General features: G+C 40.1%; 1 protein-coding gene across 1 annotated transcript; it reads left to right on the forward strand.

Moving 5' to 3' along the window:
- Window positions 1-803: 803 nt before the first annotated feature.
- LOC133586634 (epithelial membrane protein 3-like) lies at window positions 804-25,116 on the forward strand. Its single transcript, XM_061939011.2, has 5 exons — window positions 804-1,047; window positions 17,107-17,221; window positions 20,854-20,956; window positions 21,026-21,166; window positions 24,749-25,116. Exons 2-5 carry the CDS (start codon window positions 17,144-17,146, stop codon window positions 24,922-24,924), a joined length of 498 nt encoding a protein of 165 aa, XP_061794995.1. The 5' UTR covers window positions 804-1,047; window positions 17,107-17,143; the 3' UTR covers window positions 24,925-25,116.
- Window positions 25,117-25,956: the final 840 nt, after the last annotated feature.

The following is a 25,956-nucleotide window of genomic DNA, read 5'->3' on the forward strand; positions in this document are numbered from 1 at the left end:
ATGGTTTTCACTTCACAGGTCATAGTTTTGATGCCAGTGACAATCTACAAGGTAAATAGTCTTGAAAACGCATTGCAATGAAAAGGTGTGTCCAAACCTTTGGCCTGTACTGTATATACAGTTGTGGAGGGAAGTGTGGCCAGCGCTGCAAAGGTCACCGCCTCTGTCCATGGTGCTGAGGACAGAGCGTGGCAGTGCTGATGGCAAGACACAGCTGGCAGGTGATTAGATTTCACAGGTGGTACGTGTTAATCTAATCATCTGTTGTCTTTAACAGTAAGCGGCCGGGAGCAGGAGGGGAGAGAGGATACGGACGTGGCTGAAAAGTCGCGTCCTGCTGGAGAGAAAACTTGTTAAAACCTGCACGCTCCTGTGCCGTGTCTGACAGTGGGACTGCGAGGAAGCAACTTCCACAACAGTACATCATTAATTTAAATTTGTAAATAAATGCACATGAAATTATTTGAAATGTAATTTTTTTTTGGCTCATTTCCAGTAAAAAAAAAAATCCAAGTAGATAAAAATACACTGAACTTTGAATAATTAATGTCTTATTTTGCACGTGAATTGTTCATCCTAAAAAAAATTATGCTGATGCCATGGTGACGTGTTCTCTCTCCGAGTGTTCTTATTGTTGTGTCTGGGCTGGCCGGGCCGACACTTCCTGCAAACTTCACCATCCAAAGTGAGCTGCCGTGAGCCTTCAAGCTCTTTAGAACTTCCTGCATTCATTATGGCAGCACGAAGCCCAGCTGTGTGCACGCTGATTGCTGATCATAAACATGAGTGCACAATTCCACGCACACTGGCCTGTAAGCCATATTTATGTGATAGGAGGGGGCACAGCACCGTTTTTTTGGCAGATTCAAAGGAATTGGATGTGAGATCTGCACGTCCAGACCACAGTTATGAGGGGGAGGAGGGTGAAGCTTGGAGGAAATGGGTGTAGAGCACTTCTCCTCCCACTTCTATATCTCCATGCATTCCTCCTCCCCTCACATTTTATGACAGTTTGTGCAAGAAAAGAGGAGAACACGGTGAAATCTGGTAGGAACTTCTTTAATAACTAACTTAACTATTTCATCTACTGTATGTACTTTTTATGGTTTCTCACAGGTAATGGCTACACTGAAGTAGTTAGTTTATCCATAAACAATGTGAAAATTGAGAAGGTGCCTGAAATCAGATTTCTTGGGGTCATCTTGGATGAAAAGTTGACATGGAAAGCTTATATATTGCATGTGAAAAATAAGGTATCTAAAAGCTTATTTATTTTGAACAAGGTGAAATACAGTTTCCCGTATAATACAATGAGAATGTTATATTGCTCAATTATTCTACCTTATTTCAATTATTGTGCAGAAATATGGGGAAATACATATCACAGCAACATTATGCCTTTATTTCTTTCACAGAAAAGAGTAATTCGTATAATTTTTACAGTAGGATATAGAGACCACACAAATCCACTCTTCATTAGGTCAGGATTATTAAAACTAAAAGACATTGTGATAGAATTGCACACTATTAGTGATGTTCAAAGCTAGAAATAAAGTTCTTCCGAAGGACTTCAAGTTATTTTTGTTCACGTCTGAAGATGAGAACCACAGACTTTAAAGGGGAACATTATCACCAGACCTATGTAAGCGTCAATATATACCTTGATGTTGCAGAATAAAGACCATATCTTTTTTTAACCGATTTCCGAACTCTAAATGGGTGAATTTTGGCGAATTGAACGCCTTTCTATTATTCGCTCTCAGAGCAACGTGACATCACATCGGGAAGCAATCCGCCATTTTCTCACTTTCTTCGGTGTGTTGTCGGAGGGTGTAACAACACGAACAGGGACGGATTCCAGTTGCACCAGTGGCCCAAAGATGCGAAAGTGGCAAGAAATTGGACAACATTTGTTCAAAATACGAGGCTGTGGGGAAAGCCGACGAAATGGTCAGTCGTTTGTTCCGCACACTTTACCGACGAAAGCTATGCTACGACAGAGATGGCAAGAATGTGTGGATATCCTGCGACACTCAAAGCAGATGCATTTCCAACGATAAAGTCAAAGAAATCTGCCGCCAGACCCCCATTGAATCTGCCGGAGTGTGTGAGCAATTCAGGGACAAAGGACCTCGGTAGCACGGCAAGCAATGGCGGCAGTTTGTTCCCGCAGACGAGCGAGCTAAACCCCCTGGATGTCTTGGCTCACACCGTCCCTTATGCCACCGAAGATGATCAAGAGAAGAATATCGACCCTAGCTTCCCTGGCCTGCTGACATCAACTCCAAAACTGGACAGATCAGCCTTCAGGAAAAGAGCGCGGATGAGGGTATGTCTACAGAATATATTAATTGATGAAAACTTTATTCATTATTCGCGGTTTTACGTAAATTATTATACATAAACTGTGTTTACCAATAATTTAGCTTAAAAACATTTATTTTTTTCAATCATTCGAGTACATTCGGGTAGTCTTGTGTAATGCAGTATTTTGTGTCTATTTAGGTATGGTTAACCTGAGTGCTGAAATCGTGGAAAAATATATGTTCTTAGCGCGCCTGAAATGGGCTGTCTGCACTCTCAAAGTGCATGTTGTTGCCAAATGTATTTCATATGCTGTAAACCTAGTTCATAGTTGTTAGTAATTATCTTATCAGACAGTGTTAAGCCGCTGAAATCCGAGTCTGAATCCGAGCTAATGTCGCTATACCTTGCTGTTTGTTTGTATTTGCATCACTGTGTGACGTCACAGGAAAATGGACGGGTGTATATAACGATGGTTAAAATCAGGCACTTTGAAGCTTTTTTTAGGGATATTGCGTGATGGGTAAAATTTTGAAAAAAACTTCGAAAAATAAAATAAGCCACTGGGAACTGATTTTTAATGGTTTTAACCCTTCTGAAATTGTGATAATGTTCCCCTTTAAACATCCAAGAGTGCGAACAAATTTGAAACAAATGTGTTTGTCTGTTGCTGGTGTGAAAGCATGGAATTCTCTAGACAAAGACTTAAAAAGTTGCAAGAATATCTTTGAATTTAAAAAGAGTTACAAAAAGAGACAACTGCACTGCAAACAGTCAGTGTTCAAAAACAAGGGAAAAAAATACAAAAATGAGGGGTATTTTACTTGAACTTAGCAAAATTATCTACCAATAGAACAAGAAAATTTGGCTTGTCAAGACTTTCCAAAACAAGTAAAATTAGCTAAACTCAATGAACCCCAAAATACCTTAAAATAAGTATATTCTCACTAATAACAAGCGCACTTTTCTTGATAGCAAAAACAAATATGAGACCTTTTTGCTCAATATGTTGAAAAATATTCTTAAATTAAGTAAATGCTAGTGCCATTATCTTGACATAATATGCGCTCGGCATTACATTTCTTGAAACCAACAAACGTATACTAAAAACTAATTTGTTTTTAATGGAAAGGCAAAAAGGCAATGCTCAGGCAAATCATATGGTCTAAAAATGCATTTTCCCATCGATAACATGACATCATCGCGCCAAGTGCGTGCTCTTTCAGTCAATTAGTGAGCAAGGAATAGTGTGTGTGTGTGTGTGTGTGTGTGTGTGTGTGTGTGTGTGTGTGTGTGTGTGTGTGTGTGTGTGTGTGTGTGTGTGTGTGTGTGTGTGTGTGTGTGTGTGTGTGTATATATATATATATATATATATATATATATATATATATTTTATTTATTTTATTTAAAGCCCGGCCCCCAGCCAATTTTTTTTTATTGTAATTTTGAAGAATTTATCTGAATGTGCATGAACTATTTCTGTTCAAAATTGTTTTGAAATGTCACATGTTAAATGTTTAAATATTAACTGTCAGTTTAATTATGAGATACAATTGTGTCAAAGTCATGTTTTTTTATTTCATGCTTGAAATAAGAAATTATTACTTTGAAAAAGTAGTTTTATACTTGTGAGTGTTGATGACACAGCTTTGCAACAGTTGATATTCTAGTTTCAAGCATGTTTTACTCAATATAGGTCATAAAATCTCAGCAACAAGCTGGAATATCTTACTGAGATCATTTAGGACCAAAACCCTTAAAACAAGTAAAACACTCTAACATAAAATCGGCTTAGTGAGAAGAATTATCTTGTCAGACGGAAAATAAGCAAATTTCACCCTTATTTGAGATATTTAATCGTACTTAGATTTCAGTTTTTGCAGTGTGGAATTATATCAAACTGATTTTTGATTTTGATTGGACGCGTCATTGTGAAAATACTTAAACGAAAATTAAAAAAGTATGTTGGAGTTCGGGTGTTGGTGGAGGGAACAGTTATAAAGGCATCTAAAATCATTGGTGTTAAAAAGGGGGCAGATACCGTATTTTTCGGAGTATAAGTCGCACTGGAGTATAAGTCGCACCTGCCGAAAATGCATAATAAAGAAGGAAAAAAACATATAAGTCGCACTGGAGCCCGGCCAAACTATGAAAAAAACAGACTTATAGTCCGAAAAATACGGTAAATATAAGAATAGTATTCTTCCATCTGCTCCTTTCTGATCATTGAAATGTATAAGAAACAAAAAACAATGAAAGTGTCAACTGTATGTGGCTTGTATATGTATACATTTTCATGAAAGGAATAAAAAGAAATGATGATGATGATGACACTGTATTAGTAGTAGGCAGTGTACGTACCCAGATGTAAAACCTATTTTGCACAATCAGCCTTTTCATATCGAGCCATAAAGGAATGGAACGACCTCACAACAAACTTGAAAAATCTAACAGATTACTCTTCATTCACAATTGACGTTAAAAAATGGCTTTGGAGCGATCAAAGCTGCTCACACGGTCACTAAGGTGGGCACTATGTTTGACACATCAACTTAATGTGTATTATATTTATCCATGAGAGCATTTTTGTTGTAAATTGTCAGGTGTGTCTGTTAAAATCATGGTTGTTTTTACAAATGATGACAGATGTGAACAAGAGCATGTATTGTCTTTGTGTGATGATGTAAATGAGGTGTGGTTGTATTCAGTGTTGGGTTAGTTACTGAAAAACAGTAACTAGTTACAGTTACTAGTTACTTTATTTAAAAAGTAACTCAGTTACTAACTCAGTTACTTACACCAAAAAGTAATGCGTTACTGTGAAAAGTAACTATTTAGTTACTACTTCTACTTTTTTTTTTTAAAGCTCCCATTAATGCCCTTTTAGCCTTCATTTTAGTACTGTTATTGCACTGGAGAATAATACAATCTGTTGATCAACTTGACATACATTTGCATCACTGAACTCTGCTAAGCAATGTGCTCTACATACAACACACAAAGACAAAGATATGTTTCAAAGGGCCAATTTATTTCAGGCCAGAACAAATTGACAAAACTATTTTAAATAGCTGCAACATAACATACATAAGTAACAAACAGCATAATAACACTAAAAACCCAGATTCCGAACTAATAAAGGTCTTAACTCATTCTCTTTCTATAACACATCAATATGGAATGCACTCCCAACAGGTGTAAAAGAAAGGGCATCTCTATCCTCCTTCAAAACCGCACTAAAAGAACACCTCCAGGCAACTACAACCCTAAACTAACACCCTCCCTTCCACATAATACCTCTTCGGATTGTAAATAATCAAATGTAGACACTTTTTCTTATACTTTCTGATCTCTCTCTCTGTGTCCACTACTTGCTGTACATATCCTACCAAGTCAGTCCTACACTGTTTCAATGTCCATTTCTCTGATGATGCAATTGTTGATGACTGAAGTGTTGATACCAACCAAACCTAACCCCCCCCTCTCCATATCCCACACCCCGGATTGTAAATAATGTAAATAATTCAATGTATATACCCTGATGATTATCTTGTGTGATGACTGTATTATGATGTTAGTATATATTTGATAGTATATATCTGTATCTGGACCCCGACTTAAACAAGTTAAAAAACTTATTTGGGTGTTACCATTTAGTGGTCAATTGTACGGAATATGTACTGTACTGTGCAATCTACTAATAAAAGTTTCAATCAATCAATCAATCAACAACATAGCTGTAAAGCTGGCTTCACCTAAGGAAGGCACACGTGACATACACAGAGCCTAACCAGGCAGATTTGAATTGTTGTTTTGGGCAGTAGACGGTATCTTTGATCCAAGACACAACTTACATTTAACTAAAATGTTCTTTTCTTTGTGCTCGACAAAAGAAAAGAAGTGAGAATATCTCATACTTGCCAACCCTCCCGAATTTCACTGCCTCTCCCTGGGACAACCCATTCTCCAAATTTCTGCCGATTTCCAGCCGGACTTAAGGCACGCCCCCTCCCGGTCTGTGCGGATCTGAGTGGGGACAGCCTGTCGTCACGTCCGCTTGGCCAACCAAAAAGTAATCACAGAACACTATACCGTATAGGCGTATAGTGTTCTGTGGTTACTTTTTTGTTGGCCAACGGTTGTATTGCGCACTCCCCTCCCCTCCCCTCCCCTCCCCTTCCCACACTCAGACACACAGTCACACGCACACACAGAGAGTGCAGAGGAAGAATCAGAAGCACGTCTCTGCTTCGCTGGAATAAAACACACTCAGATCCTCAGTTTCTAGCCGATACTACATAAAAAATAACGTAAAATAACGCAGTAACGCATCATGTAGTAACGGTAACTGAGTTATTGAATATAAAAAAATAACGCGTTAGATTACTAGTTACCGCCGAAACTAACGCCGTTACAGTAACGCGTTACTTTGTAACGCGTTAGTCCCAACACTGGTTGTATTGTATATTAAGTATGTGTCCATGAAAAGGCATTTTATGACGTTTTTTAATTTGATTACATCCTATAGTATGATTTTATTGTCATCATTTTATTGCATGATGTTTGTAGTGGACATCGGGGGCGGTACCTCTGGATTGGCAGACCGGGGTGGTGGTTCCTCTCTTTAAGAAGGGGAACCGGAGGGTGTGTTCTAACTATCGTGGGATCACACTCCTCAGCCTTCCCGGTAAGGTCTATTCAGGTGTACTGGAGAGGAGGATACGTCGGATAGTCGAACCTCGGATTCAGGAGGAACAGTGTGGTTTTCGTCCTGGTCGTGGAACTGTGGACCAGCTCTATACTCTAGGCAGGGTCCTTGAGGGTGCATGGGAGTTTGCCCAACCAGTCTACATGTGTTTTGTGGACTTGGAGAAGGCATTCGACCGTGTCCCTCGGGAAGTCCTGTAGGGAGTGCTCAGAGAGTATGGGGTATCGGACTGTCTGATTGTGGCAGTCAGCTCCCTGTATGCTCAGTGCCAGAGCTTGGTCCGCATTGCCGGCAGTAAGTCGGACACGTTTCCAGTGAGGGTTGGACTCCGCCAAGGCTGCCCTTTGTCACCGATTCTGTTCATAACTTTTATGGACAGAATTTCTAGGCGCAGTCAAGGCGTTGAGGGGATCTGGTTTGGTGGCTGCAGGATTAGGTCTCTGCTTTTTGCAGATGATGTGGTCCTGATGGCTTCATCTGGCCAGGATCTTCAGCTCTCGCTGGATCGGTTCGCAGCCGAGTGTGAAGCGACTGGGATGAGAATCAGCACCTCCAAGTCCGAGTCCATGGTTCTCGCCCGGAAAAGGGTGGAGTGCCATCTCCGGGTTGGGGAGGAGATCTTGCCCCAAGTGGAGGAGTTCAAGTACCTTGGAGTCTTGTTCACGAGTGAGGGAAGAGTGGATGGTGAGATCAACAGGCGGATCGGTGCGGCGTCTTCAGTAATGCGGACGCTGTATCGATCCGTTGTGGTGAAGAAGGAGCTGAGCCGGAAAGCAAAGCTCTCAATTTACCGGTCGATCTACGTTCCCATCCTCACCTATGGTCATGAGCTTTGGGTTATGACCGAAAGGACAAGATCACGGGTACAAGCGGCCGAAATGAGTTTCCTCCGCCGGGTGGTGGGGCTCTCCCTTAGAGATAGGGTGAGAAGCTCTGCCATCCGGGGGGGAGCTCAAAGTAAAGCCGCTGCTCCTCCACATTGAGAGGAGCCAGATGAGGTGGTTCGGGCATCTGGTCAGGATGCCATCCGAGCGCCTCCCTCGGGAGGTGTTTAGGGCACGTCCGACCGGTAGGAGGCCGCGGGGAAGACCCAGGGCACGTTGGGAAGACTATGTCTCCCGGCTGGCCTGGGAACGCCTCGGGGTCCCACAGGAAGAGCTGGACGAAGTGGCTGGGGAGAGGGAAGTCTGGGCTTCCCTGCTTAGGCTGCTGCCCCCGCGACTCGACCTCGGATAAGCGGAAGAAGATGGATGGATGGATGGATTTTTGTATCCCTTTAATTTAGGTAGCCAGGGACTGCAGAAGGAAATTAGCTATTTAGCTATAATCTGGTACAGAACATATCGGTCTTTGAGCTTAATGTTTCTGTGCATTGTCCCTTCAAATAAAGACTAAACTAGTAGTCGTACTTTGATAGCTGTTAATAGCAAAAAGGGGTCAAATGCAAGTGTACACAATGCTTAAAGTTCACAGGTTATAGGCAAAATGTGTGTTTTTTTTATCACTATTAAACATGTTGTTACCAGCATGCATTATGACCATAAAAGTTATGATGTCATCTCCAGAGGATCATAGCACTTCCTGATGAACGTCCAAACAGATCACCAGTGATTACACCAGAGGACATGCTATGCTATATTAGCTCAGAGTGATGTATGAAGAGAGTATGGCCAACTAAACAGGCGCCATCTTTGCTACCAAGGACACGTGTGGCGGTGCCTGGATGCACTCAATTGCTGTCGTTTTGACGTTAGTTTTTCTGACAAAATAAGCCCATAATAATACGTCTTTACATACTCCAGCTCATAAACTTACAATAAAACATGCTTTTATTTCGTGAAAATATAATTTTGCTGCTCCACTCCTGCAGTGTTTCATCACTAACACGCACCCGAAGGCGCAATAAACGTAAAAAAAATGTATACACTTTATTGCACGACTCTGTATTAGCTATTAACAGTTGGTTCTCAAACTTTTTTCACCAAGTACCACCTCAGAAAACACTTGGCTCTCCAAGTGCCACTATAATGACCAACATTAGAATACAGTACCGTAAAAGGCCTAAGTATTCATTAAAGCCGAGGTTTTATTTAACAAGTATATTTAATATTTTGGGCCACTGTAACATTACACAGTTTGAACAGTAACACTGTGTTTGAACATTGAATTAAGTGTCTCTAAATGAAGGCCGCGTTCTTTTTACAAGGTGCTGCTTGACTTTCAAGTTAAAAAGCTAAAATGGATGAATGAATTCTTCTCAAAATCGATCCGGATGTGAATTTATTTATTTTTTGAGCACCCCTGATAATAATTTTGCGTTGAATCCCAAATGTTTTGACTATGAAACCATTACACTTTGAAGCGTATTTATCCTTCAACATGTCTTTCTCTTATGTATGGTTCTAGGGTTATCATCACACTCTTCCTCTTTGCCATCACTGATAGTTTTCTGTGGGGACAAGACCCAGAAAACACCCCACCCCCCCAAGTTTAGCTTTTTTAACTAAACTCGTCGGCCGCCATTTGAATAGCCCAAATGATGAAAAAGAGAGGACATCCTGACTGCTGAAGCTCTCCAGTCCATTCACTCGGCGCCAATTCACCCTTTCAGTCTTCTTTGCTCTGGCTCCACTCACGCTCCTTGTACATGTGGCTCTGTACCGGCGCCGCCGTGTAGTGTTTACTTGTTCCCCTCCACACCTTTTGTGTGCGTCCTGGGTGGTTTTTTTTCCCTCACTCCTTTCTGAGTGCACTTTTTGTAATTACTTTTTATTCTTTCTTAACTGCGAAATGTGTAACTGGCAAAAAAGGAGGGGACTTGAAGAGGTGCCTTGAGGAATGCCTCAGTTATGTAAATCAGAAGTTTGGACCCCAGTGTTGAATGTATGTTGGCAAGGTTAAAATGTCAATGCAAGGACGCCAGTGTTTTTAGGAATTTAAAGCAAAAATGTTTGTCTCCCAAGTTTGGTTTTTTTCAAACATTTGATTTAGGTTGATTGGCAACACTAAATTGGCCCTAGTGTGTGAATGTTGTCTGTCTATCTGTGTTGGCCCTGTGATGAGGTGGCGACTTGTCCTGGGTGTACCTCGCCTTCCGCCCGAATGCAGTTGAGATAGGCTCCAGCACCCCCCGCTAGCCCAAAAGGGACAAGCGGTAGAAAATGGATGGATGGATGATTTTCATACACATATAATTGACATGAGTTGTCTGACCTACATCAAATACTGTTTCTTTTCCCTCCAAAAGTAAAAAAAAGAAATATAATAATAATAATAATAATGAGGTGGCAACTTGTCCACGGTGTACCCCGCCTTCCGCCCGAATGCAGCCGGGATAGGCTCCAGCACCACCCCCGCGACCTGAAGAGGGACAAGTGGTAGAAAATGGATGGATGAATAAAGTAAGGAACCACAGACAGATGTCAACGTAAGACCACAGACAACTGCATTCCTGAGTACACAAAAGGCTCATCAATCACCCACATTTAAAGTGTTTCAAATAGGGTAAATTTGGAGATCGGTCTCTCCTACATATCTCAGTTTTTGAGACTTTGCAGAACGATTCAATGTCAGCCTAATCTTCTCCAGTTTGAGAAAATAAAGAACATTTGTCAATACAGCGGGTGTGGCAAGGAGGCGCTGTTGCCTTCCAATTTGACACAACGAGTCTTCTGGCTAACAAAGTAGTGAATGCTACAAGCTTCTTTTTGGATTTGTTGAGGGATTATGACTGAGGTGCTACCCCCGAATAGTCCACTTAGAGGATTTGGATTAAAAAACATTTTTCCAAGAGCTGTTTAGGGATGGGCAGAGCCAAAACATATGTATGAAATGAGCTGAAGCCTGTAGGCACCGATCACATAATACAGATTTGTCATCATACATCTTTGCTGATCGCACCTTGTTATAATAAGTGCGATGCATTAGGATGGGCGCCCGCCCTAGTGGCTCCCTGGACCTGTTTCAGAGATGTGTGAAAATGGAAAAAGACGAAGAAAAAAGTGTATTTTTTGTTTTACTATATTTTCTGTAGGAGAACAAACATGACACAAACCTCCCTAATTGTTAGAAATCCCACTGTTTATGTTACACATGCTTCACTGATGAGAGTATTTGGCGAGCACTGTTTTGTCCTACTAATTTCAGTGATCCTGGAACTCACCGTAGTTGATTTACATGTATAACTTTCTCCGATGCTGCCACAGAAAGACATGTTTTATGCCACTCCTTTGTCTCATTTTGTGGTGAGCTTTGTTGATGTTATTGACTTGTTGGAGTGATAATCATCCATATTTGGTCAAGCTAATCGGTGCTAACATGCTATTTAGGATAGCTCTGAATGTACATATTGCATCACTATGCCTCATTTGTAGGTATATTTGTGCTCATTTAATTTCCTTTACTTATGTCCTCTGTGTATTTAATTTATTTTTGCATGTCTCATGACACATTATCTGTATGTAATATTGGCTGCATTTCTCATAGTTGTTTGTGTGCCATATTGTTCCAGACCACAGCAAATGTTACCCAGCTCGCAAAGATTGTAAAAAAAAAATCCATTAGAAGATGAGAGCCTGCCGTTTCCTTTAACTTGGACACACACATCTATACCTTTGGCCATTCTGAGCCAGTAATCTCCAGAAGTTATCTCATCCTGTGAGAATCCTCCATTCTACTAATGATTTCCAATGTTGCAAAAATGTGTAGAATAAAAATTATAATATAACATTTCTGTCAATGAAGATTTGCATCAGTATAATATAGACACTTACATCATGTGTTGTCTTCATTATAAGACTTATATAAGGCTTTTAATTTTTTGCGGCTCCAGACAGAATAGTTTTTTGTATTTTTGGTCCAACATGGCTCTTTCAACATTTTGGGTTGCTGACTCCTGCATTAGGGTGTCTGGCACAAATGGAAGACTTATGAACTCAACTTAAGATCTCTGTCCAACTATCCTCAGACAGACTCAAACCCTTTCCAAGTTATTTCATTGAAGTCAAAGACTCAGACAGAAAAAGAGAAGAAAAACATGTTTATAGATATGTGTAATTGAGCCTTTTAAAGTTGCAAGTGGTGTCAAAAACTAGGGAAAGTGTTGCGGACAAATCTGCGAATCTGTAGATACCAAAAGAAATGTTGCTCAGGGATTGAAAATGTATTACGAAGTTGCTGAAAAGAGGCAAAAGTGTTGTCAATGTATAAATCTTTAATGTTGTTAATTAGAGATGTCCGATAATGGCTTTTTTTGCCAATATCCGATATTGTCCAACTCTTAATTACCGATTCCGATATCAACCGATACCGATATATACAGTCGTGGAATTAACACATTATTATGCCTAATTTTGTTGTGATGCCCCGCTGGATGCATTAAACAATGTAACAAGGTTTTCCAAAATAAATCAACTCAAGTTATGGAAAAAAAATGCCAACATGGCACTGCCATATTTATTATTGAAGTCACAAAGTGCATTTTTTTTTTAACATGCCTCAAAACAGCAGCTTGGAATTTGGGACATGCTCTCCCTGAGGAGGTGTCATTCTTATTTGGTGTGGGTTCACAGTGTGGCGCATATTTGTAACAGTGGTAAAGTTGTTTATACGGCCACCCTCAGTGTGACCTGTATGGCTGTTGACCAAGTATGCTTGGCATTCACTTATGTGTGTGAAAAGCCGTAAATATTATGTGCCTGGGCCGGCATGCTAAGGAAGTGCCTTTAAGGTTTATTGGCGCTCTGAACTTCTCTTACGTCCGTGTGCACAGCGGCGTTTTAAAAAGTCATACATTTTACTTTTTGAAACCGATACCGATAATTTTGAAACCAATACCGATAATTTCCGATATTACATTTTCAAGCTTTTATCGGCAGTCCGATATTATCGGACATCTCTATTGTTAATGCCTAGATTTGACCACCTTAAAAAGGCACGATTAGCAGTGATGGGTCCAAGACTAGCAATAGTCTGAAAACCAAAGTAGTGCTTTAAATGAGCCCAAATCCTGAATGAGGCTTGTACGTTTGTCTCCCAAGTTTTGAACTGAACTCGGGGGGGCCAATAAGGTGTCATTCCCAGGCCAGATTTGATGACCGTGCCGTCCTGCCCAACTAGCTAATTCTTTAGATGGCATAGTTGTAACGGTAGAGTGGGCGAAGGAGACGGCACTGAGGCAGAGACGTCGTTAGCTTGCAGCGTGTTTATTAAAATATATAAATGAAGTGTGCGACTAATCCAAATGTATACGGTGTGACTATGTGTAGCGATTATACGTGGACTGTTACCGGGTGGTGTTGAAGGTGCGTGTTGAGATCAGTGCGGAGGTCCAGAAAGGGCAAGGCAGGCTCGGAGGTCGAGATCCAGGTAGGAAGCAGGAAGTCCAGAGGGGATCCGGGGAGATGAGACACACAGCTCGAAACCAGGGGATGACGAAGGGCTGCTGGTTGAGGACACAGGGCAAGACACAATGAGCACAACGGGGTGGAGACACAAAGAGCGAGGAAGCACATAAGCAAGGAAGCTAGAGACTAGAGATGTCCGATAATATCGGCCTGCTGATATTATCGGCCGATAAATGCTTTAAAATGCAATATCGGAAGTTTTTTTGTTATCGGTATGGTTTTTTTTTTTTTTTTTTTTTAATTAAATCAACATAAAAAACACAAGATACACTTACAATTAGTGCACCAACCCAAAAAACCTCCCTCCCCCATTCACACTCATTCACACAAAAGGGTTGTTTCTTGCTGTTATTAATATTCTGGTTCCTACATTATATATCAATACAGTCTGCAAGGGATACAGTCCGTAAGCACATATGATTGTGCGTGCTGCTGGTCCACTAATAGTACTAACCGTTAATAGTTAATTTTACTCCTTTTCATTAATTACTAGTTTCTATGTAACCGTTTTCAAGAAAATGTTTTAATTTATTTATCTTATTTTATTTTATTATTATTTTTAAAAAGTACCTTATCTTCACCATACCTGGTTGTCCAAATTAGGCATAATGATGTGTTAATTCCACGACTGTATATATCAGTATCGGTTGATATCGGTATCGGTAATTAAGAGTTGGACAATATTGGAATATCGGATATCGGCAAAAAAGCCATTATCGGACATCCCTACTAGAGACATGTAAGGCTTACTGTACAGGTAGAAGTAGCTATGTTCTGGCACTGGAAGGCAGGACGTGCTGGCTTAAGAAGGCAGGGGTCTCATCAAGTGGGTTGATTGACGAGTGAGTGCAGGAGAGGAACGCCCGTGGGCGTGTCCCGAGGCACGCACAGCGGAGCGCACAGCAGAGTGAGAGGCGGCAGGTGTTTGCACCGTAACAATAGTCTTAAAAAGATTTGGTTTGAACTCGAAATGTTTTTACTGTAAGAGCTTTCGATTTTCGAGCGTATTTACACATCAACAGGTCTTTCTTTAGAATCCTGGTTCGATGGTCGTTATCACACTATTCCTCCTTGCCATCACTGCTACCTTTTTGTGGTGGTATCACTCAAAAACACAGGAGCCACTTTCTCATGTCACGGTAAGGTCCATTTACTGTTGTTCTTGTTTCTTTGCCATCACTGGTAATATTCTGTGGTTACATTACCCATAAAACACCACATAAAAAGAAAAAAAGAAAAAAAAGCCCCAAATTTCTCTTGGTCTAATTTTACAAAGATTTTGTTTGTAGGCCAAATGGTTTGACTTCAAAAGCGACTTTGCAGTTAGACTTCACACGCCGTCTTTAGTATTCTGGATCTATGGTTATCATCACACTTTCTCTCTTTGCCATCACTATCAAGTAGTGACACCCTACAAAAAGCCAAAGAAAAAAACACAAACAATTCTGACTTAGAAAATGTGTTCTTAATGGCCTAGCTTTAAAAAGTTTTAGGTTGAACTCCGAGTTTTTAGCATTTACCTTTTGGAGCATATTTAGATTTTAAAAAAGCGGTCTTCAGTATTCTGGTTCTGTGGTTATCATCACACTCTTTCTTTGCCATCATTGATACCCTTTGCAGCTTGTCTCACAGTAAGTTCCATTTCCTGTTCTATGGTTGTCATCATTACTTGTTTATATAGTCTTCTGTGGTGACATCACCTAGAAAATACAGAAAAAGCAAAACACACTTGTCAGGTTCAAACACTGATGACATCTATTAAACATATAAAGAAGCAAGGAATTAAACAGACAGAATTAAATTTGGCTCAATTGAGGAGAAACGTCTGGGCTGTACTCTTATACAGTCTACACCACGCTCTGACGAAAGATTGTACGCCTCCTCTTTTATTTGGACTTTCCCTGATTACATGGCAACAGCTGTTTCTAAGGGAGGGGGGTCGTAAACAGCCGCCGCCTTTGTTACAAAAAAGTTCAAAGAAAAGGTCGTAAAACAGTTTAAAGAAAAGGTCCTTGGAGCTTGCGTTAGGTCCTGCTTCCTCCCCGCTTTGTAGCTCTCGGGTCAAGAGAAAATCTTCTTGTGGATTACAATACAAAAATGAAACAGACGCCTTCATGTCGCTTCCCATCGTACACAGTGGAGTTTTACAAGCCTTCTGCTTGGTAGGATCAAAAACAGCTTTTGTCCTCTCGTAGGGCTAGCTGAACTCAATGTAACACAAAGTTTTAGACACAATTATTCTGACAGTGCAGTAATCCTTTAGATCGGGGGGTTGGCAACCCGTGGCTCTAGAGCCGCATGCAGCTCATTAGCACCGCCCTAGTAGCTCCCTAGAGGCTTTTTCAAAAATATGTGAAAATGAAAAAAGATGAGGGGAAAAAATAAATGTTTTGTTTTAATATTTTCTGTAGGAGGACAAACATGACACAAACCTTCCGAATTGTTAGAAACCCCACTGTTTATGTTATACATGCTTCACTGATGAGAGTATTTGGCAGGTGCCGTTTTGTATTACTAATTTAAGCGGTCCTTGAACTCCCTGTTTGTTTACATATACAACTTTCTCCGACGCTGCCACAGAAAGACCTGTTTTATGCCAATTCTTTGTCTCATTTTGTCCACCAGACGTTTTATACTGTGCGTGAATGCACAAATGTGAGCTTTGTTGATGTTATTGACTTGTGTGGAGTGCTAATCAAGCATTTTTTTTCACTGCATGAATGCAAGCTAATCGATGCTAACATGCTATTTAGACTACCTGTATGTACATATTGCATCATTATGCCTCGTTTGTGGGTATATTTGAGCTCATTTAATTTCCTTATGTGTATTTAGTTTATTTTTCCATGTTTTATGACACATTATCTGTACGTAATATTGGCTGCATCTCTGATAGTTGTTTGTGCGCCATGTTGTTCCAGACCACAGCAAATGTTACCCAACTTGCAAAGATTGTAATAAATCCATTAGAACTAGACAGCCTGGCGTTTCCTTAAACTTGGACGCACACATCTATACCTTTGGTCATTCTAAGACAATCATTTCCAGGAGTTATCTCACCCTCTGAGAAGTTTTACTAATGTTTTCTAATGTTGTCAAAATGTGTAGAATAAGTCCTACATTTCAACATTTCTGTCAACGAAGATTTGGGTCAGCCTGCGACAGTCATTTTGATAGTAGGCTAACATAGACACATCATGTGTTGCCATCATTATAACACTTATATAAGTTTTATTTTTTTGCGGCTCCAGACCGATTACTTTTTTGTATTTGTGGTCCAATATGGCTCTTTCAACTTTTTCGGTTGCCGACCCCTGCTTTAAATGCTCGCCGAGTTGAAGTCTGGTGAGACTTGCTGAAGACGGTTTATGTTTGACTTTTGAGGGACATTTTTTCCATAAAATTGTGGTTGAAGTTGAGAAGCATTGTACTTGAGTGTCGTATAGACTTGAATATGTCATTTGAAAAAAGCTCCAAGTTAATGCTCTGTGGGTTGTGATGTCATGGAAACACTGCTAGATGTTATGATTCTCCTAATAAATCAAAGATGTTAGCTAACATCACCGAAGTTTTCATCTTGGAGGCACAAGAGGAAGCTGAGCTGTGAGTCATGGTTACACTTCCTTGTGGAATCGCCCAGTTCTGACTTGACATGTGTTTTTTTTTTCTTCTTCATATTTTCATATACAGATTAACAATCTGCTGATCCTCACGTGCTCCGTCAACTATGGTCTTCCTGCTCATCTCCTTGACCGTACTGCATCTGCTTACCTTGTCCATGCTGCTCGTTGCCACCTTGGAGAAGGTGAGCTGCTGTCTAATGCTTTCACCAAGACATGGCGCCCCGAAAAGGGATCATATAAAATGAATGTGTTCCATGGTTCTGCCGCCATCATCAGAGCTTTAAAGGCCTACTGAAATGCGATTTTCTTCTTTAAACGGGGATAGCAGGTCCATTCTATGTGTCATACTTGATCATTTCGCGATATTGCCATATTTTTGCTGAAAGGATTTAGTAGAGAACATTGACGATAAAGTTTGCAACTTTTGGTCGCTGATAAAAAAGCCTTGCCTGTACCGGAAGTAGCAGACGAGTAGCGTGACGTCACAGGTTGTGGAGCTCCTCACATCTGCACATTGTTTACAATCATTGCCACCAGCAGCGATAGCGATTCGGACAGAGAAAGCGACGATTTCCCCATTAATTTGAGCGAGGATGAAAGATTTGTGGATGAGGAAAGTGAGAGTGAAGGACTAGAGGGCAGTGGGAGCGATTCAGATAGGGAAGATGCTGTCAGAGGCGGGTGGGCCTGATATTCAGCTGGGAATGACTAAAACAGTAAATAAACACAAGACTTATATATACTCTATTAGCCACAACACAACCAGACTTATATTTAATATGCCACAAATTAATCCCGCATAACAAACACCTCCCCCCTCCCGTCCATATAACCCGCCAATACAACTCAAACACCTGCACAACACACTCAATCCCACAGTACCGTCCGTTCACCTCCCCAAATTTCATACAGCACATATATTTCCCCAAAGTCCCCAAAGTTACGTATGTGACATGCACATAGCGGCACGCACGTACGGGCAAGCAATCAAATGTTTGGAAGCCGCAGCTGCATGCGTACTCACGGTACCGCGTCTTTGTATCCAACTCAAAGTCCTCCTGGTAAGAGTATCTGTTGTCCCAGTTCTCCACAGGCCAATGGTAAAGCTTGACTGTCATCTTTCGGGAATGTAAACAATGAAACACCGGCTGTGTTATCCGGCACAACAGTCAGGGGGTGCATTCTACGGCGGGGGTGCGTTATCCGGCACAACACCTGCTGCAATACACCGCTTCCCACCTACAGCTTTCTTCTTTGCCGTCTCCATTGTTCATTGAATAAATTGCAAAAAATTCACCAACACAGATATCCAGAATACTGTGGAATTTTGCGATGAAAACAGACGACTTAATAGCTGGCCACCATGCTGTCCCAAAATGTCCTCTAAGTCACGCGCAGGCATCATCATACCGAGACGTTTTCAGCAGGATATTTCGCGCAAAATTTAAAATTGCACTTTAGTAAGCTAACCCGGCCGTATTGTCATGTGTTGCAATGTTAAGATTTCATCAGTGATATATAAACTATCAGACTGCGTGGTCGGTAGTAGTGGGTTTCAGTAGGCCTTTAATGACTATACAGAAAAAAAAGGCCAAAACGTAACTTTCCTAAATGTCATACACGTGTAAAATTATCAAACCACTTTTATATTTCAAAAAAACTAAACTAAAGTACAACTATTCACCTTTTGAAAACAAAAACAACATGAAAAGTACGAAATGAGCTCATTCTTTCACCAGGAGACGGCACCAAAGTTAAACAACTTGCAACATTACAATTGAAAAATGAATTGCTCTGTTCCAGGGTTAAGCCGTTGCTGCCATAAAGTCTTTAGTAGCGCTTCAGTAGATCATACATCTGTTTTACAAGTGTAAAAATAAGGCAATAAAACCAAAAATAGGTACAACTACTCAACCTTTAAATACAAAAGGGAGCAGGAAGGTGTTTGCAGAATACACACTTTTATGGGGTAACATTTTTAGAAAGCCAGGCATTGGCGACTATGCTTACTTTGTCTTCATATTTTTTACTTTGCATTAGCTTGTGCTGATAAAAAAATAACTTGTTTGCAGCGGAACCTCGATTTACAAACTTAATTGGTTCTTGAACAGGGTGTGTAAATAGAAATGTTTGTATATTGAAGCAAATGTCTCTATAAAAAACAATGTAAATAAGAATAATTGGTACCAATTTCAACAAAAGTCCATATTTTAGGAAAGGTTTGTACACTTTGAACAAAATGTAAAGTGCTATACCGTACTGCATATCAAACGAACCTAACGAGAGGGTGATGGGTCAACTTTCTATTTAATAACCATCGTCAATCTTCTTGGCATGGATTGGAAGAGAGGCGCAGGCAGTGTCAACAACGCTGTGGATACTTTCTGGATATTTCCAAACACACGTCGCTTCTCCATTGCTTTCTTTGGACCCACTTTGAGCTCGCAAAACTGCTATAAAAAAAAAACAGCCTAAAAAGTAGATAAAGCACATAGCTAAAGCCTTCAACACTGAAAAGACAAACAATGAGCAGTGAACACCAGAGATCGATCAGCCCGCCGGACACAAAATGGCTGTGCTGCGAGGCTCACAATGGTTGGATGAAACGTTTTGAGACAAGATCCATACAATTAAGCAGATTTTTATTTTATTCAGTTTATGGTTTGTAAATCTAAAAGTTTGTATATTCATATGTTGGAGTTGATTTTGTCATGATTTTGTTACTTGTGACAGGCTTGAACTCTGTTTTCTTATGTTCATGTATTCCTTTTTCCACTTTTCTCCAGTCTGGGTGACGGCTTCCTCATTTGTCCCTGATTGGCAACCAGGACACACCTGTTCCTGGTTGCCAATCAGGATGTTTCATATGCCAGTCTATTCCTCTGGACAGTGAATCATTGCTTGTGTTTTTCGTCATTGTTTTGTGGTTACGCTACCTAGAGGTGTAAGCTCTCTGTCCACCCCCGAGCTGCACTAACTTTTGGTTTGTGTGCAATCGCAGCCTGCACTAGCTTTTGTTTTGTGTGCACTCCTAGGCTGGCTTTGCTTTTGTTTTGTGTACACTCCCTAGCTACACTAGCTTTTTTGGGCACTCAATAGCTGCGCTAGGTTTTGTTTTATGTGCATTCCCTCGCTGCACTAGTTTTTTGTTCGTGCGCACTCCCTAGCTGCACCAGCTTTTTGTTTTGTGTACACTCCATGGCTGCACTAGCTTTTGTGTTCACTCAATACCTGCGCTAGTTTTTGTTTTGTGCCTTCCCTCGCTGCGCTACTTTTTGTTTTGTGTGTACCCCCTAGCTGCACTAGCTTTGTTTTTGTGTCCACTCCTTAGCTGCACTAGCTTTTGTTTTGTGTGCGCTCCCTAGCAAAACTAGCTTTGGTTTTGTGTGCACTCCGTAGCCGCACTAGCTTTTTGTTTTGTGTGCTCTCTCGATCTGCATTAGTTTTTGTTTTGTGCTCATACATGCTATTACTTGCACGCCATCTCCTGTCTCTGCATCCTGGGGTTCCAGACCAACATAAATGTAACAGATATGTGGATATCTTATTCATTCCTGTTGTGTCAATTGTTAATTGTATCTATCGCCGGGTCTGTGGTTGTAATCACACTTGTACGGTTTTCAGAAAACAGAAAAAAGACACGATAGTGCAGTCGACTCTGTATGTGCTCAGTTTAAACTCCAAGATTTGTCTGACTTTTGAGCCAAGTATTTTGGATGAACTCTAAATTCTTCCACTTTTGGTTTGTTCAACTATATGGAAGAAGTTTAGCAGCAGGTCAGCATTTTTTCCCCTGTCCCTTTTACGTGTCTAGTCGTGGTGGATCTGGGCCGATTCTGAAATCAGCGACCTGTGGTACAACTGTCTCCATGACAACGCCTCAGACACATGGCTGTGTGCCGTCACCAATGAAAGTGGTAAAGGATCCATAATGTCTCGTTTACACTGTGGCTTGGCTTTAAAGTTTCCATGTACCGGTACTCCAGACTGGTTGCAATCGGTCCAGGCCCTGATGGTTCTGTCCGTGGTCTTCTCCTCCATCGCTTTAACGGTCTTTGTGGCTCAGCTCTTCATCATGTCCAAAGGAGGCCTCTTCTACTTCACGGGCCTCTGCCAAGGCTTTGCAGGTACAGTACTTTGTCTTCTATTGTTACTGTGCTGACAACACTCAACAACCAAAGTCGGTAGAAAAATGAATGGATGGATGATGTATTTAAAACAACCAGCACCACACTAAAATGAACTTGATATCCAATAGGAGGCAACATCACAAAGCAAACATTTGGACTAAGTACACAAACATACATACGCACACTACTACTACTACGTAGGAATAATGAACAACAAATCAATAATTGAAGTGAACAGCCTGTCATCCTACAATACCCGGTTTGTGGGCGAGATGATATGACAGCCGTCAAAGCACATTCAATTTTTTTATTAAGCGTAGGTAACACAATCCAGTGAAAAGATTCAACAGAGCTGCCGTCACTGTTGGCAAACTGCCGCTGTTAAGATAACAAACACAGCTGAGCTAAAACTGCTCTGTCTGAGCACGCTTTCGCTAACATTACACGTCACTTGGCACCAGGCAGCGCTGTTTAAAGGTCCACGCACACTCATCCATCCATTTTCTACCGGTTGTCCCTTTCAGGGTCGTGGGGGGTGCTGGAGCCTATCTCAGCTGCATTCGGGCGGAAGGCACACTGTGCTCTCATGTAACATCTCTCAACTGCATCTTCCAGATATATGACGGGTTTTTTTTTCTTCTTTTAATGAAGGCAGTAACGACTTTCCCTAGCATTTAATTCTGTTTATTAAAGAGTAATTTAGCAAATTTTTGGTACTTTTTAAACATGAATTTTTGAACACTAATTGCAAATTACAATAAATTAAATGTTCTATGTATTTTTGATGCCAATTTAAATACAAAGTCTACTAGTTAGACTTTTTGAAATGTTTATTTAAATTGCATTTTACTGTATTGTTCATGCAAATTATTTTATATGCCATCAATTTCACTGCATTTTTTATTTATTGTTATACTTTATTTGGTAAACGTTATTTGTAAGACAAAAAAAATTAATTATTCAACCAATTTTATATTATTTTCTAAAAAAAAAAAAAAATGTATATGACGATAAATATCAACTGTGACCACTTTTTTTGTAAACAAATTATATGGTATGTCAACAGTTTGACCAATTATATTTGATTTAATTTACTTTACCTTATTTTGAGAACAATTGTTCTTAACAACTAATATTAACTGTGGGACGGGTTAAATATCATCACCTCTCTGCCATATAGCTGTGCTTTTTAAGAAAACAAACTAGTACTCGCCAACATTGTCTTTTTTGAAAACTTTATAAATATAATTCTTTAGAAAGATAGTCTTATTTCAGTATTTAATATACTATATGTATAGATATATATTATATACATATATTACAAGCAACATGAATAAGAGGAGATCACAAAGTGTTATAATGCAAAGGAAAGAAAGTAACATCATCATGTAGCGCAGGCCTGGGCAATTATTTTGCCTCGGGGGGCCAACTTAAGAGAAAAAAATATGTCTGGGGGCCGGAATATCTATTTTTAGGAACACTAATACAAAACCTCACAATAATGTCTGTATGAATGCTAACAACTTTATGACAGACCGCCTTAAAAATGGAATGGAATTTTACATTTTACTGAATGACACACCCAGAATGTACATGAAAATAAAGAATGGTGGATTTACAATATTAACTATGAACGATAAAACACTGAATAATGACAACATATGAACTTCACACTCCCTCTCGATCGACATTTTACAATCAAGTGAAACGCAACAAAAATGCAACAAACAGTGAAATATGAACGCGAAGGTAAAAAAAAACCCCACCTAAAATCTGATATAGTTTATATAGAAGCAGTGCTGTCTGTCCCTCTTTATTGACTTTTCAAAGGCATTTGATACTGTTGATCATGTCATTTTAATCAAACGTCTTTCAGCTATTGGTTTTTCTCAGCAAGCAGTTGGATGGTTTGCAAATTACCTCACAAGTAGAACTCAGGCTGTTCAGACACAAGGTTCCTCCTCGGACGTACTGCAAGTGAAAAAGGGTGTCCCTCAAGGTTCTGTGTTGGGCCCCTTATTATTCACTATTTACATAAATAATCTTGGACAGAATATTCCGAACTCAACTTTCCATTTCTATGCTGATGATACTGTCATATACTGCACAGCACCCACTCTTGCTGAGGCTTTTAAATATCTACAACATGCATTTGACAGAGTACAAGAACAACTTTAATATCTTCAACTGGTTTTAAATGCAGAGAAAACAAAGTGTATGCTCTTTACCACATCAAAAACTGTAAGATCATCACTGTGTGAGAACATTTTAACAAGAAATGGGCAACAAATTATGTTAGTATCTGCTTTTAAATATTTAGGATTTTTAATTGATGACCACTTGAGTTTTAAGGAGCACATTCAGTATGTTGTAAAAAAACCTGAAACTTTTACTGGGATTTTATTATAGAAACAAGTCTTGCTTTTCTTTTACTGTGAAACAGAAATTGGTGGAAACAACCTTTTTACCTGTTATTGACTATGGAGATGTGTTGTACATGAATGCTACTGCTGGTTGTCTCCACAAGCTGGATAGTGTGTACCACGGGACACTGAGATTCATCACCAACTGCGCTCCCCTTACTCACCATTGTGTGTTATACTCAATGGTTAACTGGACATCTTTATGTGCTCGGCGCCTCAATCATTGGTATGTTTTCATCTACAAAACCATTCTGGGTATCACTCCATCTTATCTGTCTTGTCTTTTAACAAAGAAACAAGGAAGTCACAATCTTCGTTCAATGAATGTTCTGCAATTTGTCGTCCCCAAAGTAAGAACTGAACTGGGCAAGAAAGCATTTAGGTTTTCAGCACCAAAGGCTTGGAATAACCTATAATCGAATATTAAACTTCAAACCCTAGTTACGTTGAATGAGTTTAAAGCTTCTGTGAAAGGACTGCAGTCTACCTTGTCTGTATGCACATGTGTCATGTGAGCAAGTTTTAATGTTGTAAATGTGATGTTTTATGTATTTGTTTACTGTTTTTAATGTAACCTTGCTGCTGCCCTCTTGGCCAGGTCTCCCTTGGAAAAGAGATCTTTGATCTCAATGGGATTTTACCTGGTTAAATAAAGGCTAATAATAATAATAATATATCACTAAGCTTTTGAACTTTGTTGTAAAAACCTCCTTCTGCGTCTGTCCCTGACACCCGCATTTTCAGGCTGGCGCTCTGGAAACACTCTGTGGAAACACTCTGTGGAAACACTCCCCACCCACACTGCTTGGTGCCTCGTCTGTGCTGCTGTGACTTACATTACCATAGTAACTAATTACATTACCATGGTAACTAATTGGATTACCATAGTAACTAGTATATCATGCAAAAGCGCAGGTCCTAACCATTGAAATGCTTTGTATAGTTCAAGACGTACAGTCACATCATAATGGCAGCTACAGTTTCCATCTTAAAGATCTAAAAAAATTATTTGGGAATGTCCGGCGGGCCAGATTGAAAAGCTTAATATGTGGCCCCGGGGCCTTTATTTGCCAAGGTCTGATGTAGCGTATCTAAGATATAGTGTAGTGTATAGTATATCGACTCATCATTTTGATCAGTGGCGACTCTTTTGCAGGTTTCACAGACTTTGCGGCGTGCCTCATCTTTACTTTCCACCGGAAAGAGATCCTGAACGACTCCAGAGATCTGAACAGAGGTCGCTTTGGCTACTGCTTCATTCTGGCCTGGCTGTGCGTTCCCTTACTGCTCGTCAGTGGAATCCTCTACGGCCATTTGCGAAAGAAGGAATGACAGCTGCTACTTTATAGAATTTGTGGAAATCAGCACTGACTGAGAGTGCAAAATGTTGGTCTTTCACCTTTCATCACACCCATTGTGAACATGAGAACACCCAAATGAAGGAAACGTGAGTAACTCTACTCATACATTGTTGGAACTTGCATTGAATTGTGTTGCTTTATTAAAAGACAAAAACATAATTAACCATTTTGGTCATATCACATGTGTTGTCACATCACACAACTGTCTGTCCTTTTGCACATAACGTACAAATCAGTTTGGGTAGGCCAGGATCAAACATTTAGATCAGTGGTTCTTAACCTGGGTTTGATCGAACCCTAAGGGTTCGGTGAGTTGGCCTCAGGGGTTCGGTGGAGCCTCCGCCACGGAGGTAAAGACACATCCGACTTATCGTGTAAATAAAAACTTCTCCCTATCGCCATATTATGGATACCCCCAAACAATGTTCCCTCTAATTTTCCATCTGATTTGCAGGTTTTTTGATTGATTGATTGAAACTTTTACTAGCAGATTGCAAAGGAAGAGAATACATTATATGAAACAGTACAGTTTACCAGAGGTGGGACCAAGTCATTGTTTTGCAAGTTACAAGTAAGTCTCAAGTCTTTGCCCTCAAGTCCGAGTCAAGTCCCGAGTCAAGACAGGCAAGCCCCGAGTCAAGTCCAAAGTCAAGACTGGAAAGTCTCAAGTCAAGTCCTAAGTCCTGCATTTTGAGTTTCGAGTCCTTTCAAGTCCTTTTAACCACAGACTAATATATTAACACAGATTGTGTATGCTTTTCAAACGCTGTATTTATTTATTAAAACAAGTGCATTTTAAATTGCAGGAAAGAAAAGTGTGCTGACATTGCACTTCATAATAGCACTATTAACCAGTCATTTTAAACATTAACTCATTCCTATACAGAACAAACACATTGAAAAATAAAGTGCAAATGTACTTATTTGTACAAAAGTGTTAACATTGAAAAAACATGACATATACGTGAACATAACAAAAAAGTTGTACTTTTTATATGTCAGG

Source organism: Nerophis lumbriciformis, linkage group LG03 (genome assembly GCF_033978685.3).
Source record: "Nerophis lumbriciformis linkage group LG03, RoL_Nlum_v2.1, whole genome shotgun sequence".
Classification (NCBI taxonomy): Eukaryota; Metazoa; Chordata; class Actinopteri; order Syngnathiformes; family Syngnathidae; genus Nerophis; species Nerophis lumbriciformis.

Bases quoted from the DNA above. Each gene is read 5' to 3' on its own strand.
- LOC133586634 (XM_061939011.2), top strand. From the start codon at position 17,144: ATGGTCTTCCTGCTCATCTCCTTGACCGTACTGCATCTGCTTACCTTG. The intron at 17,222-20,853 runs GTGAGCTGCTGT...TTACGTGTCTAG, and splicing joins TCGTTGCCACCTTGGAGAAG to TCGTGGTGGATCTGGGCCGA. The intron at 20,957-21,025 runs GTAAAGGATCCA...CCGGTACTCCAG, and splicing joins TGCCGTCACCAATGAAAGTG to ACTGGTTGCAATCGGTCCAG.